The sequence below is a fragment of the Alosa alosa genome, chromosome 18 (genome assembly GCF_017589495.1).
Source record: "Alosa alosa isolate M-15738 ecotype Scorff River chromosome 18, AALO_Geno_1.1, whole genome shotgun sequence".
Classification (NCBI taxonomy): Eukaryota; Metazoa; Chordata; class Actinopteri; order Clupeiformes; family Clupeidae; genus Alosa; species Alosa alosa.
Window position 1 is genome coordinate 14,782,368 of NC_063206.1, and position 12,582 is coordinate 14,794,949.

Below are 12,582 nucleotides of genomic sequence, written 5' to 3' on the forward strand. Positions count from 1 at the left end.
CTTTATCAGATTAATCTAGTGTGTTGTTCCAATAGGCAGTTGAGAGGCTTACCATGGCAAGAAGATTTGTCCTTCAATGAAAATATTTCTTTAATTTTCACCTAACTTTAGAGGAGGTTTTATGCTCTGAATAGTCTTTTCCTGCCCCAGTTTGGTTGAGTGGGTTTTCCCCTTCAGAAATGTGGCCCATTTTGCCGGATGCTTAGTGTAGCATCATCAGCATCCTCTGGAGCCTGTGGCGGTGGCATGCTCAAACACACAGATGCTCTCTCCTCTAGATCGCTCTTCTCCGCCTCTCTCTTTCTCTTTCTCTCTCCCTCCCTCCTCTCTTATTTTCTCTCTCTCTCTCTCTCTCTCTCTCTCTCTCTCACACACACACACACACACACACACTCTCTTTCTCCCATCCTCTCTCTGTCTTTCCGGAATGTGTGAATCGTTAATAACAGAGGGGCTTTTTTCCCTCCTGGTTGCCGTGGTGCTTCGCTGAGCCTCACAGCTGATCAAAGTGATCGGATGCGCGCAGAGGCATGCAGGAGAGGCATGCAGGAGAGGCATGCAAGCGGACCGCTCAGGTCACATTTATTTCACATCTCTAATTTGTCTATTTCTGGAATCCGTACCTTATATAACAGAACTATAGCATGTATGTCAGCAGCTCACCCTAGGCATTGCAGTGGACTGGACTGGACTTGTTAGTCACCCGGCCACACACACTCTCTCGCACACACACGCACGCGTTGCACACATACACGGACTAGTGCGCAGACACACACACACACACACACAGGGCTCACTCGCACTGCCTTTCATTTGCTTTCTCACACTCGCCGTGGCCAGCGCAGAGATGTCATGCTGCTGCCATCGATGCAGCCGTCGCTGTCGTAGGGGCGATGCAATTCTGCAGAGAGTACTTCTGCCAGCCGTGTAGCGCCGCTCTCAAGTCGCCCGAGGAGGACATGGAATACGGGATGGGGAGCTGCATCGGAGTCGCGCGCAGCCAGGTAACCACGGCAGCCGCTCGCTCACTCACACACACACACACACACACACACACACACACACACACACACCCACATACACACACTCACACACTGCTCGGCAGGAGAAGGGGGGCTGAGAGGAGACGCGAGAGGAGTTGGTCACATGCCACTCAGCTGAGACACAGAGGGAGATGGACAGAGAGAGAGAGATGGAGAGATCTCGATTCTGTCGCTGTGCAGATTCAGCTCCTGGTAGCGTAGCGACAGAGGGGCCAGCAACAGTGCTGGAGGAGGAGAGCTGACGTCAGGAGGAGCCAGCGAGCGACAGAGCATCTTGGACTGCCTCTGCCATCCAGCAAGCCACGGGGGAGAGAGAGAGAGAGGGATGCAAAGCTGAGCGGAGGAGGGTGGAGGGAGAGAGGGGGGAGAATCTATAGGATGAAGACCGTGGGAGAGAGAGAGGGAGGGAGGGAGGGAGGCGGAAGGAGAGGCTGGGAGAAGCCGGGTGATAGGGGAGGATGGAGAAACGGCAGTGGAAGCAGCAGCATCAAACACCCCTTAATCATCTGTACTCTGTGGAAGGCTACATGATAAAAAGTAGTTCAGCAGTTCAGTTCAGTATTCAGCTGCATTGTCAGTCTTCCTATCAGTGGCTTTAAATATGCATCGTTGTCTTATGATGATAAGGAGGGATGTTATGTCGCTTGGTAGTATTGATGTCTTGTCAGTTGAGCTGTAGTACCATAGTGTACTTGCGTTTGCAGACTGGTGAAACTCTGTGTACTTGCTGTATTGTGTACTGTAAGTATTTGGGAAGGGGGAGGATGCTGGTGTAGCATAGTTTCCAGCCATTAGCAATCAGCCATCCGGTGCTGAGCCTGCTACCCAGCAATTACTGGGGGAAAGGGGTTGCGTCGGTCGAATGCAGTGAAGGTGTCAGGCATGATGGGTTTTGTCTTGTAGTCCTGGCGGTGGTCATGAGGGGCCGAACGCATGCAGTCTCAGTGAGGCATGAGGATGGGGAGATCATGTGCTGTGCTGTGTGTGGGAAATATCTTTGCTGCTGAGTTTAGGCTGAGTGGGTTTGTTACCGCACTGCTGTATGTACCTTTTATTGACGGGTCTCCTGCATTTCGCACGTGATCACTCTTGCCCCTCTCTCTTTCCTCTCTCATTCTTTCACTTGCTCTCGGCTCTTCAACTTTATTGTCTCTGTGAAAGGTCTCCCTTCCTCTTTACCTGTCTCATTGCCATGACCATGTTTGTATGCATGTTGGTGCTGAAGCTGTTACTGTACTTCAGACATTAAGACATTATGTGCTCTGTTGAAGGTGCATAGACACACATGCGCATGGTGGACAGTGGAGAGTGTAGAGAAAAAATGATAACTGAGAGGGACAGAGAGAGAGAGAAAAGGGAGAGAGAGAGAGAGAGAAAAGGGAGAGCGAGACAGAGGGAGGAGAGAGAGAGAAAAGGGGGGGAGAGAGAGAGAAGGGAGAGAGGGAGAGGGAGTTTGCGCTGGAGGGGAGATTTTTGGACAATATGAACATTAAGTCCAATCTCCTAGTCCCTCCAGGGGCATAAGACCAGTGACGGGAGAGGAAACAGGGAAAAGGGAGCCAAAAGTGGAAAACATCGAGAGACTGTGGAAGACCAAGAGATTTTGAGAAGCAGAGAAGGATGAAAGGAGTGGAAAAAGCTCAGACAACACAAACATCAATATCAATCGCACATGCCCTCCAGAGAGGTATGAAGGGAAGAGCAGGGAGGAAAGAGAGCGAAGGAAGGGGGGAGCATTACACAGAGAGGGAAGAGAAAGAGAGTTCAGACCGCGTGATGGAGAGCTGCTGCGTCATGTTGCGGGCCCCCAGAGCCAGGGATGGACACTGGAGGAGCGAGCGCGAGAGCGCAAGGAAGAGCACGGCCTCTCCTGCCAAGTCCGGCTGTTTGTTTACAGCGTTGCCCAGGCCCCTGTCTGTCAGCCCATCAGCGCGCGAGTGTCCCCCTAAACAACCCCCTCGCACACTGCCAACTACCCACCCCCCTCCAAGCACCATCAAAACACCCTCCAGTTGATCACCTCATCCTGTCCCATGACATGCCACTGACGCAACTGACCGCTCCAGTTCAGACCCCCTCCAACTCTCCCCTCTCTGCCTTGTTCACCTCTTCCTCACCATCTTAATAGCCCCCCCCCGCACTGCACCCCCGCCTCACCCCACCCTCGCTAGGCGAGCTCTGGACTAGGAACAGATATAGCGCTGCTGTGTTCTCTGCCTCTGTCAAAGACGGGAACGCAGGCAACAAGACAAGTCCCATAACAGTTGCTTCCCCCAACAACAACAACACACCACCCATAATTTAAGAGCTTCTGTTGAGGTGCAGACAGCCACTAGACGTGAACCTGAGGGCTCGGGTTTCTCTCTCTCTCCCTGTGTTTCCTCTGTAGAGCTGGGTGAGTGTTTGTCACTTTGTGTTCGTGTCTGCAGTTCTGTAAAGGTGTAGAAAAACGCTTGTGTCGGTGGAAAGAGACGGATCAATCGCTTATCAGTTTTGAGTGCGACTGCGGTGAGATTCTGTCTGCATCCAAGTTTAAGCTTGTTTAACCGTCTGGTGTCTCACCCAGAATACCAACCCTCTCACCCAGAAAACATCTGGCAACAGATACTTACGAGCTCGTCAATGGGATTAATTATTTACACGCTTGAATTATTCATACAAGACGCAAATCCCTTGGCGACGTTGACCGACTCGTAAACAACTACCTTGTGTCTTGTAGATATTTGCAACTTTGTGGGTGGGTGGTGGTGGTGGGGAGCCGGTTCGGTCACTCAAAATAGAGCTTGCCTAATGCAGGACTGGAGGGTGAAGCTGTGGTCAGTGGTGCCTGGGGAGAGAGGTGTTTGGCAGGGCAGAGGATCCTGCTCCTCTCCCCGGCTGCAACAACGCAGGAGGATTAGCCTCCTTTGTTTGGGTGACTTTTAAAAAATGTCTAGGGTCCTCAGTGGAATGCTTTTTATGACTGAGTGAGGTGTGTGGTGTGTGTGTGTGTGTGTGTGTGTGTGTGTGTGTGTGTGTGTGTGTGTGTGTGTGTGTGTGTGTGTGTGTGTGAGAGAGTGTGAGTGAAACAGAGGGGAGGGGAAAAGAGGGGCCTGGCTCGATTGTCTGCTCATCATATGACTACAGTTCTAGCTCTTGCGCTGCTGACGGAGGTAAAAAAAGGGGAAAAGGTAGCCCCTGCCATTCTCGGAACGGAGCCCTCCCACATGCCTGACAAGCTGTCGCTGCACACTCCACTCTCACAAACGGCCTGCTGGGATATCTCAGTCTTAAGTCTCGACAGGTAAACACATTTACCTGGGCTTTGCTTTGTATGCTACTGTGGTTAAACTTGTGGTTAAAAAAAAAGTGTGGTGGTGGAAGTGTCTCCTTTGGACTAGCGAGTTAGCGAGGAGGCTGTTTCATGAGTTGTGTTTTGCTGTCTGGAGTCATCTTCCATGTGTCAGCAGTGGTGGGGGGGACTGGGAGATTCTGTGAGGCTTTATTTTGATATGAAACACAAGCGCATGACACCACCTTGCAGGAGGAACAGACGGAAATAAGTTTTGACTGATCCTAGCGCAGGGATACGGGGGAGGAGAGTGTGAGTATTTGTGTGTCCGTGTGTATGTGTGTGTGTGAGAGAGGAGTGTTGAGTCTATTTATAAAGCGTTTCATATTCAGGTCAGTGCTTCCTGACAAACCTTGCACCCCTACCCAGCAGTTTGCCCAGTCACATGAGATCACACACACACACACACACACACACACACACACTATCCTTGTGGTGGTGGGGGTCTGCACCAGTGAACAGGACTGACCTACCCAGTGGCAAGCTGTGAGTATGATTCAGCGAGACCTACTTCATCTTATTTATTTATTTGTTATTTTTATTCAAACTCACTGTTCTCACGATCTGTATTGATGCCATTTTGTGGGGATAAATGGCTGTTGTAATATTGATCTGAAAATGATAGGGCTTTAGTGTGCACTCCTGATGCTTTTATGGCCCTTGGTCTGTGCTGTCCATCTGTGGTCAGCTGCTGGAGCAAGTGTTCTGTTGGAAGAGCTTGGCAGATATCCGACAGGTCCGTGTTTAGTAAGTGTCCAATGACCTATAATTATTTCCTATGTGTGACTGTGTGAGTGAGTCTGAGTGTGTGTGTGTGTGTCTGTTTGTGTCTCTGTGTGTGTGTGTGTGTCTGTGTGTGTGTGTGTGTGTGTGTGTGTGTGTGTGTGTGTGTCTGTGTGTGTGTGTGTCTGTGTGTGTATTATGGAAGGGCCGATAGGACAACAGCAGGGGGAGACAGAGAGGAGGAGGGCGTAGTCGGACTCGTCGTCCCTCACGCTTTAATCTGAGTCCAGGCCAAGCCATGGCGCTGGCGTCCACAGACGGAGCTGCCGCCCTGTTCACAGACAGCGCAATCTGGCACCTGATGGATGCCAATAGGATTAGCCCACTGGGATTACTCCCGGAATGGTGCCCTGGGCACTGGGTCACCCACTCACTCACACAATCTCCCTAAACAGATTACCCCAGACAGGAGCATCTCACTGGGGCACCTCAGATAGAAAGGCAATTCCAGCATTAAAGGATAAATGTTATAATAAGACAAAAATGCACATATTTCTCTAGCAGGGCTGGGCTATGCAGAAATTAGTCTCACTATAATACAGTTATAAGTCAAACATATATTATTATGCAATATGAAATATACAATATTTAGTGGCAAATGATACACAACATGTGCATCACTGGACATTTTCTCTGATTTGGAATGCATTGTAGAAAGATCCTCAAAATATTCTGGGAAATCTTTAGTGTCCATGTAGGTTATTCCCCATGGTGCTGTAATCACCTGTACACGAATTGTGACACACGTCAAGAGTGGTGCGAATTGTTCAACCCTGCTGCTCGTTATCACACTGCGTATCTTATCTCATCAGTTCCAGTAGTCCTGTGACTGTGCTGAGCAGACGGATACAATGAGTGTTTGGGGTTTTGTGGATGAGTGTGAGTGTGTGTGTGTTTATGTGTGTGTGAGTGCACAGTACGAGAGAAGATGAACAGGCTCTTGAGTAAACAGTTTTCCCACACATTTTGTTCGCCGCCTGGAGGATGTGAGGACCTGAGGAGACAGGGTGATTAATGGCCTGAGGATCAGTGGCGAGAGGCGAGAGATGGAGGAGGTGCCGGATTGTGTGGAGGAATGAAAGGGGGATGAACAAGGGATAGAGAAATAGAGGGGAAAGAGATCAGTGCCAGGTAAAGACCTGACGGCTGTTGGGAGAATTAGGATGTGTATTTCGCTGTTAGTGACAGGCCTGAGAATTGCGCCTCACTCCTGTATGTTTTACTGGATGTCTCACAGTTTAGTGTCAGGAGGTGACTGATTTCTTAGAATAATTGATTATAGAAGATATTAGACATTCCTGACATTCCGTGAATTTCTGACATGTATGCAATCTTAGAGGCATGTTGTATAATCGGACGACAATACAATGACACACTGATCTGAAGTCTGGAGGTCGCATGCTTATCTTATACTGCATGTGTATTGTGTACCCCAGATAAAATGGACATTGAGCACACTAGTCTTTAAGAGTGTGTCCACTTAACAGTCCTCTCCCCTCTAGCCAAGACAAAACAAACTGAAGGACTCGGAGAGACAGAATCGTTTAGAGGGAGAAAATATACAGTTGTTTCTACAGTTAGAGGGGAGAGGACTGTAAGTGGATGTCTGGGGTGTAATAATCCTCTCTTTCATCACTCGCTCACATGATCATACACATTGACAGCCCTCCCACCAGATGTGAAACCCGCAAAGCGGAGCGTTTAACGCCCAGCTCTCCTGCTCTGTCGGTTTGGATAATGTGGTTCTTGTCAGTGGTTTTCCTTTGCACAGGAGTTTCCACTGGCAGCGTTTATTTAGGGTCAGCTCCACTTGACTTGGCCAGTAACAGCTGATCTCCATGTGTTTGTCAGTGAGATTTGAGCTTGAATCTCTTTTTTGAAAGTACAATTTCTTCATGCTGTGTTTGGTTTTTGGGGTAGTCCTCATTCATCCTTCTGAAAATTGATTGTGAAAATGTGTGTGTTTGTGTGTGTGTGTATGTGTGTGTGTGTGTGTCTGTGTGTTCGTGAATGTGTGTGTGTGTGTGTGTGTGTGTGTGTTGAGACAAGAGAGAGGGAGAGGCTTGTGTCTGGTATTTCATACTTGAGAAGATTAAAAGTCATATATACCTGATCTGTAAGAGAGCAATTTGCTAAAGCCCCACTGTTGATTCATGGAAAAGGCCAATACAGACTCCAGATCAGTCTGTGTTTCTCGTTATCCACCCACTCCCATATAAAGACCCAACTGGATCTATAGTGTTTGCCAGTGCAGCTGAGCTATTGTGTTTGGTGAGACAGTTAAAGTCATGGCTCCTCTTAAAAATGCTCATATAACGTTTCTACATTTCAAGGCTATTTTATTTAGTTCCACTTTCGGAAAACTTTGTGAAACAATGCAAGACTGAATGTAAATATGATTAGAGTTTACCTCTCCCTCAACTTTGCAGAAAACACAAAGGTGTGTAGTCTGTCTGAACTTACTTTGTTTGTCTGTTAACTTGAGCGTGTGTATTTTGAGTGCCACTCCTGTTCCTGTTCATCTGGATTGTCAAGTGGTTGGTATCAAGTTCCCCTAAGGTCCTGATTAGCATTTATCTGCGTGTGGGAGGCGATCAAATGCTCCCAGTGTTCCCAGGACTCTCGGCTCCTACCAGGAGAGAGCAGCCTTGCACTTTGTTCTGGGTGAAAGCTCTGACATCATGGGCCTCTAATCTCAACACATGACAGACACACACACACACACACACACACACACCACACACACAGATATAGAGACACACATCTCTCATACCATTTGCATAACTTGCAAGGGCCCGGCGAGTCTTTGAGCTAGTGAGAGCTTGTCGACTGGCTGCCTGGTGCACTTGCAGCTCTGGTTCACGCGGCTCTGTTTTTCCCTCACCATTGGTCGGACCCAGACGGTTCTGGTTCTAGTGGTGGGTCCTGACTCTTCCAGTGCTGTGTGGCCTCCAGACGTGGACTGATGTGAGATCAGCTCTGTGACAGCGTCTCCTTTCCCAGTGACTCCCGCTCCGCCATGGGCAACGAGACCAGCGCTCCGGACGTGCCGGTAAGGGGCAACAGCCTACCGTGCCGCGCAGTTGCAGCATCGCAATCCCACAAGGGAACCGGCTAAACTTGACCTGTATGCTGATACTTGGCACTAATGTCAGTGGTTGTGTCCCTTTGCGCTTTGCCTCTCTTGTGTGGACTCGAGCGGTCGCTGTGCTGGCTTGAGAGTCTCCATGCGTTGGGGAATTGCAACTGCTGCAGTGTGGTGTTTACCTTCCCACCCTGGTGCGGTGTGCCGGCGCTGGTGTCGTGCTGCCCTTGAGAAGCCCTGCACGTGCACTGCCGCAGGGGGAGGCATGTGAGGAACTAGGGTGGTGCGCTGTGCTGTGCTGTGCTGTGGCGCTGCCAGGCTGTGTTGCTCTTTTAAAGGCTTTGTGGTTAACTGCAGCAATGACTTGGTGCAGGTGCTGGCATGTTTTTTTTGGGAGCTTGTGCAGTGTCACAGAGACATGTGAAACACTGAAGCTCTGTTGGAAAGAAGGCTGGGAGCTGCTGTTGCCCTTCTGAAGGCTTTGTGGCTAACTGTGGCTGTTATTTCATGCAGGCGCTCGTATGTTTGTTTGTTTGGCATCCAAGGCTTTGAGAGTTGCCATTAACACTGAATATTTGCCAGAATGCATTTTTTGTGTGAAGGCGAAAACAATCTTATTCACCCCTCTAATCAAAGCACGTCCAAATGTGTCCAAATATAGCTTCTTCTCAGGGGAAAAACAAACAATCAAAGGAAGAGCTCTTTTCCAAAACATACCCATCATTTTAATACATTGAAATGCATTAAAACATTTTAATTTTTTAACATTTTAATAACATTTTTTTATCATTTTAATAACATTTTAATGCATAATGATATTAGCTGAAATACACTATTTAATAACATGGCTTAATGTTTTAAAAAAAAAATGAATTTATAGTGTTTTGGAGAAGAGCTCTTCAAATGTAACACTGAATGGATGCTCATGACTTCAGTATTGCTGTAGTTAGTTTAGTAAATGCACGCCAAAGTCGACACACACATGCTAAGTTAGATAAGTTTGTATAGAAGGGAAGGCTTGAAATATAGAGAAATTAATAATAAACCAATTTATGTTGTATAGCTGAAATGTTCAGTTGCAGCTTACTACCTTGGCATCATTCTGCTCATTCTGTCCCAGAATCTCTTTATAGGTAGCAGTTAACAGAATGTTAGAGTTGTAGAAGATGTCAAATCATTTACTCATTGTTAACATGATCCAGAAGTTAGAAGTCAGATGTTCAGACTGCATCACTTTGCCAGTTAAAGATGCTTGTTCTACGTGTGTTATGATTTCCCCATATGACGTTTTAGCCTTGTGCCAGCAGTTTGCATACAAAAGGCTTAGAATGAGCCACTGCATGGGTGGGTAAGTCTCTAAAAACACTCTGAGACTGTGTCTGTGACGAATCATCAGCAGAGATGTATGCAACGCTTAGTGCTTAGTACAGCTTTAATTATTCTGATATATTTGTGAGAATTCAGGCATATGTTGTAATGAAAATTGACATTAAGACTTTTCCACTGGTTTTGTTTCTGATAATATGTACAATGTAATGTGATTACAGTGTAATCTGAAGGTGTTGATACATGTTTTTAAAAATGTTGATGAGCAACCACATAGCCGGTTCCATGGGTTCTGGTTGGATGATCATGATAATTTTCTTTCTGATGATTAACATAGGGCTACTCTCCATAAAAAAACTAGATGTACCGCATAGCGGTACAAAATATGACCGCCGCTCAGTCCTGTACATCCGTTCCGAGAAAATAAATCACACTTCAATTTGTCTCCCTATTTTACTCCATCCCCACTCTTGAAACTTTTGTGTATGCTTGTTTGGCATGCCTGAGTGTGTGTGTGCGGCTGCACAGAAAGTAGCCTACTGGTGCTGAAAAGGTGAATAGATTGTAGAATAGCCAAAGAAGATGTAGCATTGTTATAAAACCTTTAAAATCTCTGAACAATCACAAGTAGGGCAGTTCATCACAGTTCATCCATTGCAACTGGATTGATGAAAGGTCACTTACACCTGTAGGCTACATTGTATTTGGGAAAAGCAAAAGGTATCAGCATAATGTTATTTATTTATTTATTTTATGTATTTATAAACAAAAACATCTCTGTCAGTTCCATGCCGCTTTCAACAGCTATCAAAACAAAGGTCATTTTTGGATGGATGGATTTTTTTGTGAATGTTTCTTCTTCTACATAAGATGTTAGTCATCTTTAGTTCATGTAATACTTTATTGTCAATGCACAAATTAAGTAACAGTAGTCTGAAACGTTATTGTTAATGCACAAATTAAGTAACAGTAGCCTAGTCTGAAACGAAATGCTGTTTTACATCTAACCAGTGGTGCAAATAACTGACATGTCCAAATGGGCCTTTGATGAAATGCGCCGCTAGACTGTTCATACACATTTTAACGGGCCAAAGTTGAAGAGCTTTTGTCCGTTATTGTTCGTGCAAATATAGGCTGATTCATGTTCCCTTGCATTGTGTAACTGAGGTCCATGGCTAGTCTGGCTTTCATCAGACCAAGCTCAATCTTTTAAGAAATCAAAAATAAATAGCTGGGCAGATCAGGCTGGGTTCACCCAGCCTAGTCCATAGGCACCGATGTTGTTTAATTTTCCGATTGAGATATACACGCTCTGGCTATTCTAAATGCAAAAATGCATCAGGGAGTTATGACAAAACGGTAACTAAATAAACTAGATCCTAATAGAAAGCTGTTAGCTTCCCTAAGCTACAGGTAGGATTATAAGGTAGGCCTATTTACAACATAAATTGTCAATAGGCTATGCTGGCTTACATAAATAAAATCTCCTTTGGAAACCAATGGTTTACGCCTTACAGTATCAAGCGGACTTAAACTGTCATATCGCGGGCGAAAAAAGTTGTAATAACATTCACGCAGCTCCATGAGTCAAGGAAAGCGAACGGCGAAGTAGCCACTTCTAAATGGGACCCACTACACAGTAGCTTAAGGTGTGTTGCTAAAGCAGCCATAATGAAATGAAGGTGTCATTGTTTGGATACTTCACACACACGCGCTTTTTTAATTTCACAGACTACAACTACCAAGCTGTAATCAAAGCACATCGATTTCCCTCTCACACCCTGCACGACTTACAACAAAATAAACAGGCGCCTCAGTCTCACGATGTATAGGCAAAACTGTATCAGACCGTGTAACGTTTGTAAATCTTCCATTGCACAGAATGATTTTTTGTAGCACGGCAATAAATGACAGTCGAAGATACAAACAGTGCTGCTATCAATTTGCTTGGTATAACCAAGATTTATAGTTTTCTACAAATGCAATCAATCAAATGCCTCCATCACTCAACCAACGCTTAACGGTAACATTACCTAGGTCCTTATTGATATTACAAGATTAACGTACCTGCAGTAAAACCAAGCATGTCCGATAAACATCCTCAGATTTATTTCGGCTTCAAGAAGAAATGGGAATTACACTTCATGTGAACATCGGCCCTATTCTTATTAGATGTTCGCTGCGGTAAATTACAGTCCTTGTAGGAAGCGCCCATTGTTTTTCCAACCCACCTTTAACTTCCAACAAAATTACGCCTCACTGCAACGTCGCCATCTAGTGGACAAACGACTACTTATCGCCAATACTGAAAATGCAGCCATGATGATGATGATGATGATGATGATGAATATTTATTTTGGCTTTCTTTTAATCCTACTGAATTTGTAATTATGTATCGGCCGTTCTAATACCGATAGTATGTGGGTGCCTGTGTGTGTGCATGTGTATATATGTGTGTGGTGGTCGAAATGAAATTTTTCCAGAAAAGTCTAGTGGGACTACATACCCACCAAATTTCATGTACCCCGGTGGTTCGTGTCCCGGTATCAATGACCAAAAATTCAGGGAGTAGATGACGGAAAAATTCTTCAATTGTGTGCATGTGTAGGTGTACAAATTTATGTTTATGTGTGTGGGTGTGTGTGTGTGTGTGTGTATGTGCTTGCTTGTGTGTTTGCCTGCGTATGTGTGTTTGTGCATGTGCATGCATCGCGCATATGTCTACTGTGTGAGTATGTGTCATAATGATGATTACTGTAAATGAATGTGTGTGCGTGTGTATCTGTTTATGCACATGTGTGCACATGGAATGGGTTAACATGACCCCTGAGGCAAACATACCGGAAAAATTGGTCATCCTAGGCCCTACAGTTCTCAAGATATTCACAGAGAACTGTGTCTGCCCTACCCTCCTTTCGGGGGGTCCAGTCCAGCGGGGGGGCTACAGATCAAAACGAAGAATGACGGTTCCATGCTATCCATGTGGGGGTACATGCCCACCAAGTTTTGTGTAC

The 12,582-nt window shown here is 46.1% G+C and overlaps 1 protein-coding gene across 1 annotated transcript in view; it reads left to right on the plus strand.

Annotated features, from left to right (window-relative positions):
- The first annotated feature begins 435 nt into the window (after window positions 1-435).
- Window positions 436-12,582, plus strand: part of tacc2 (transforming, acidic coiled-coil containing protein 2) — a 75,996-nt gene continuing 63,849 nt past the window's right edge. Inside the window, 1 exon segment of the mRNA XM_048270365.1 lies at window positions 436-1,004. Coding sequence (XP_048126322.1) covers window positions 894-1,004 — 111 coding nt within the window. The 5' untranslated portion in view covers window positions 436-893.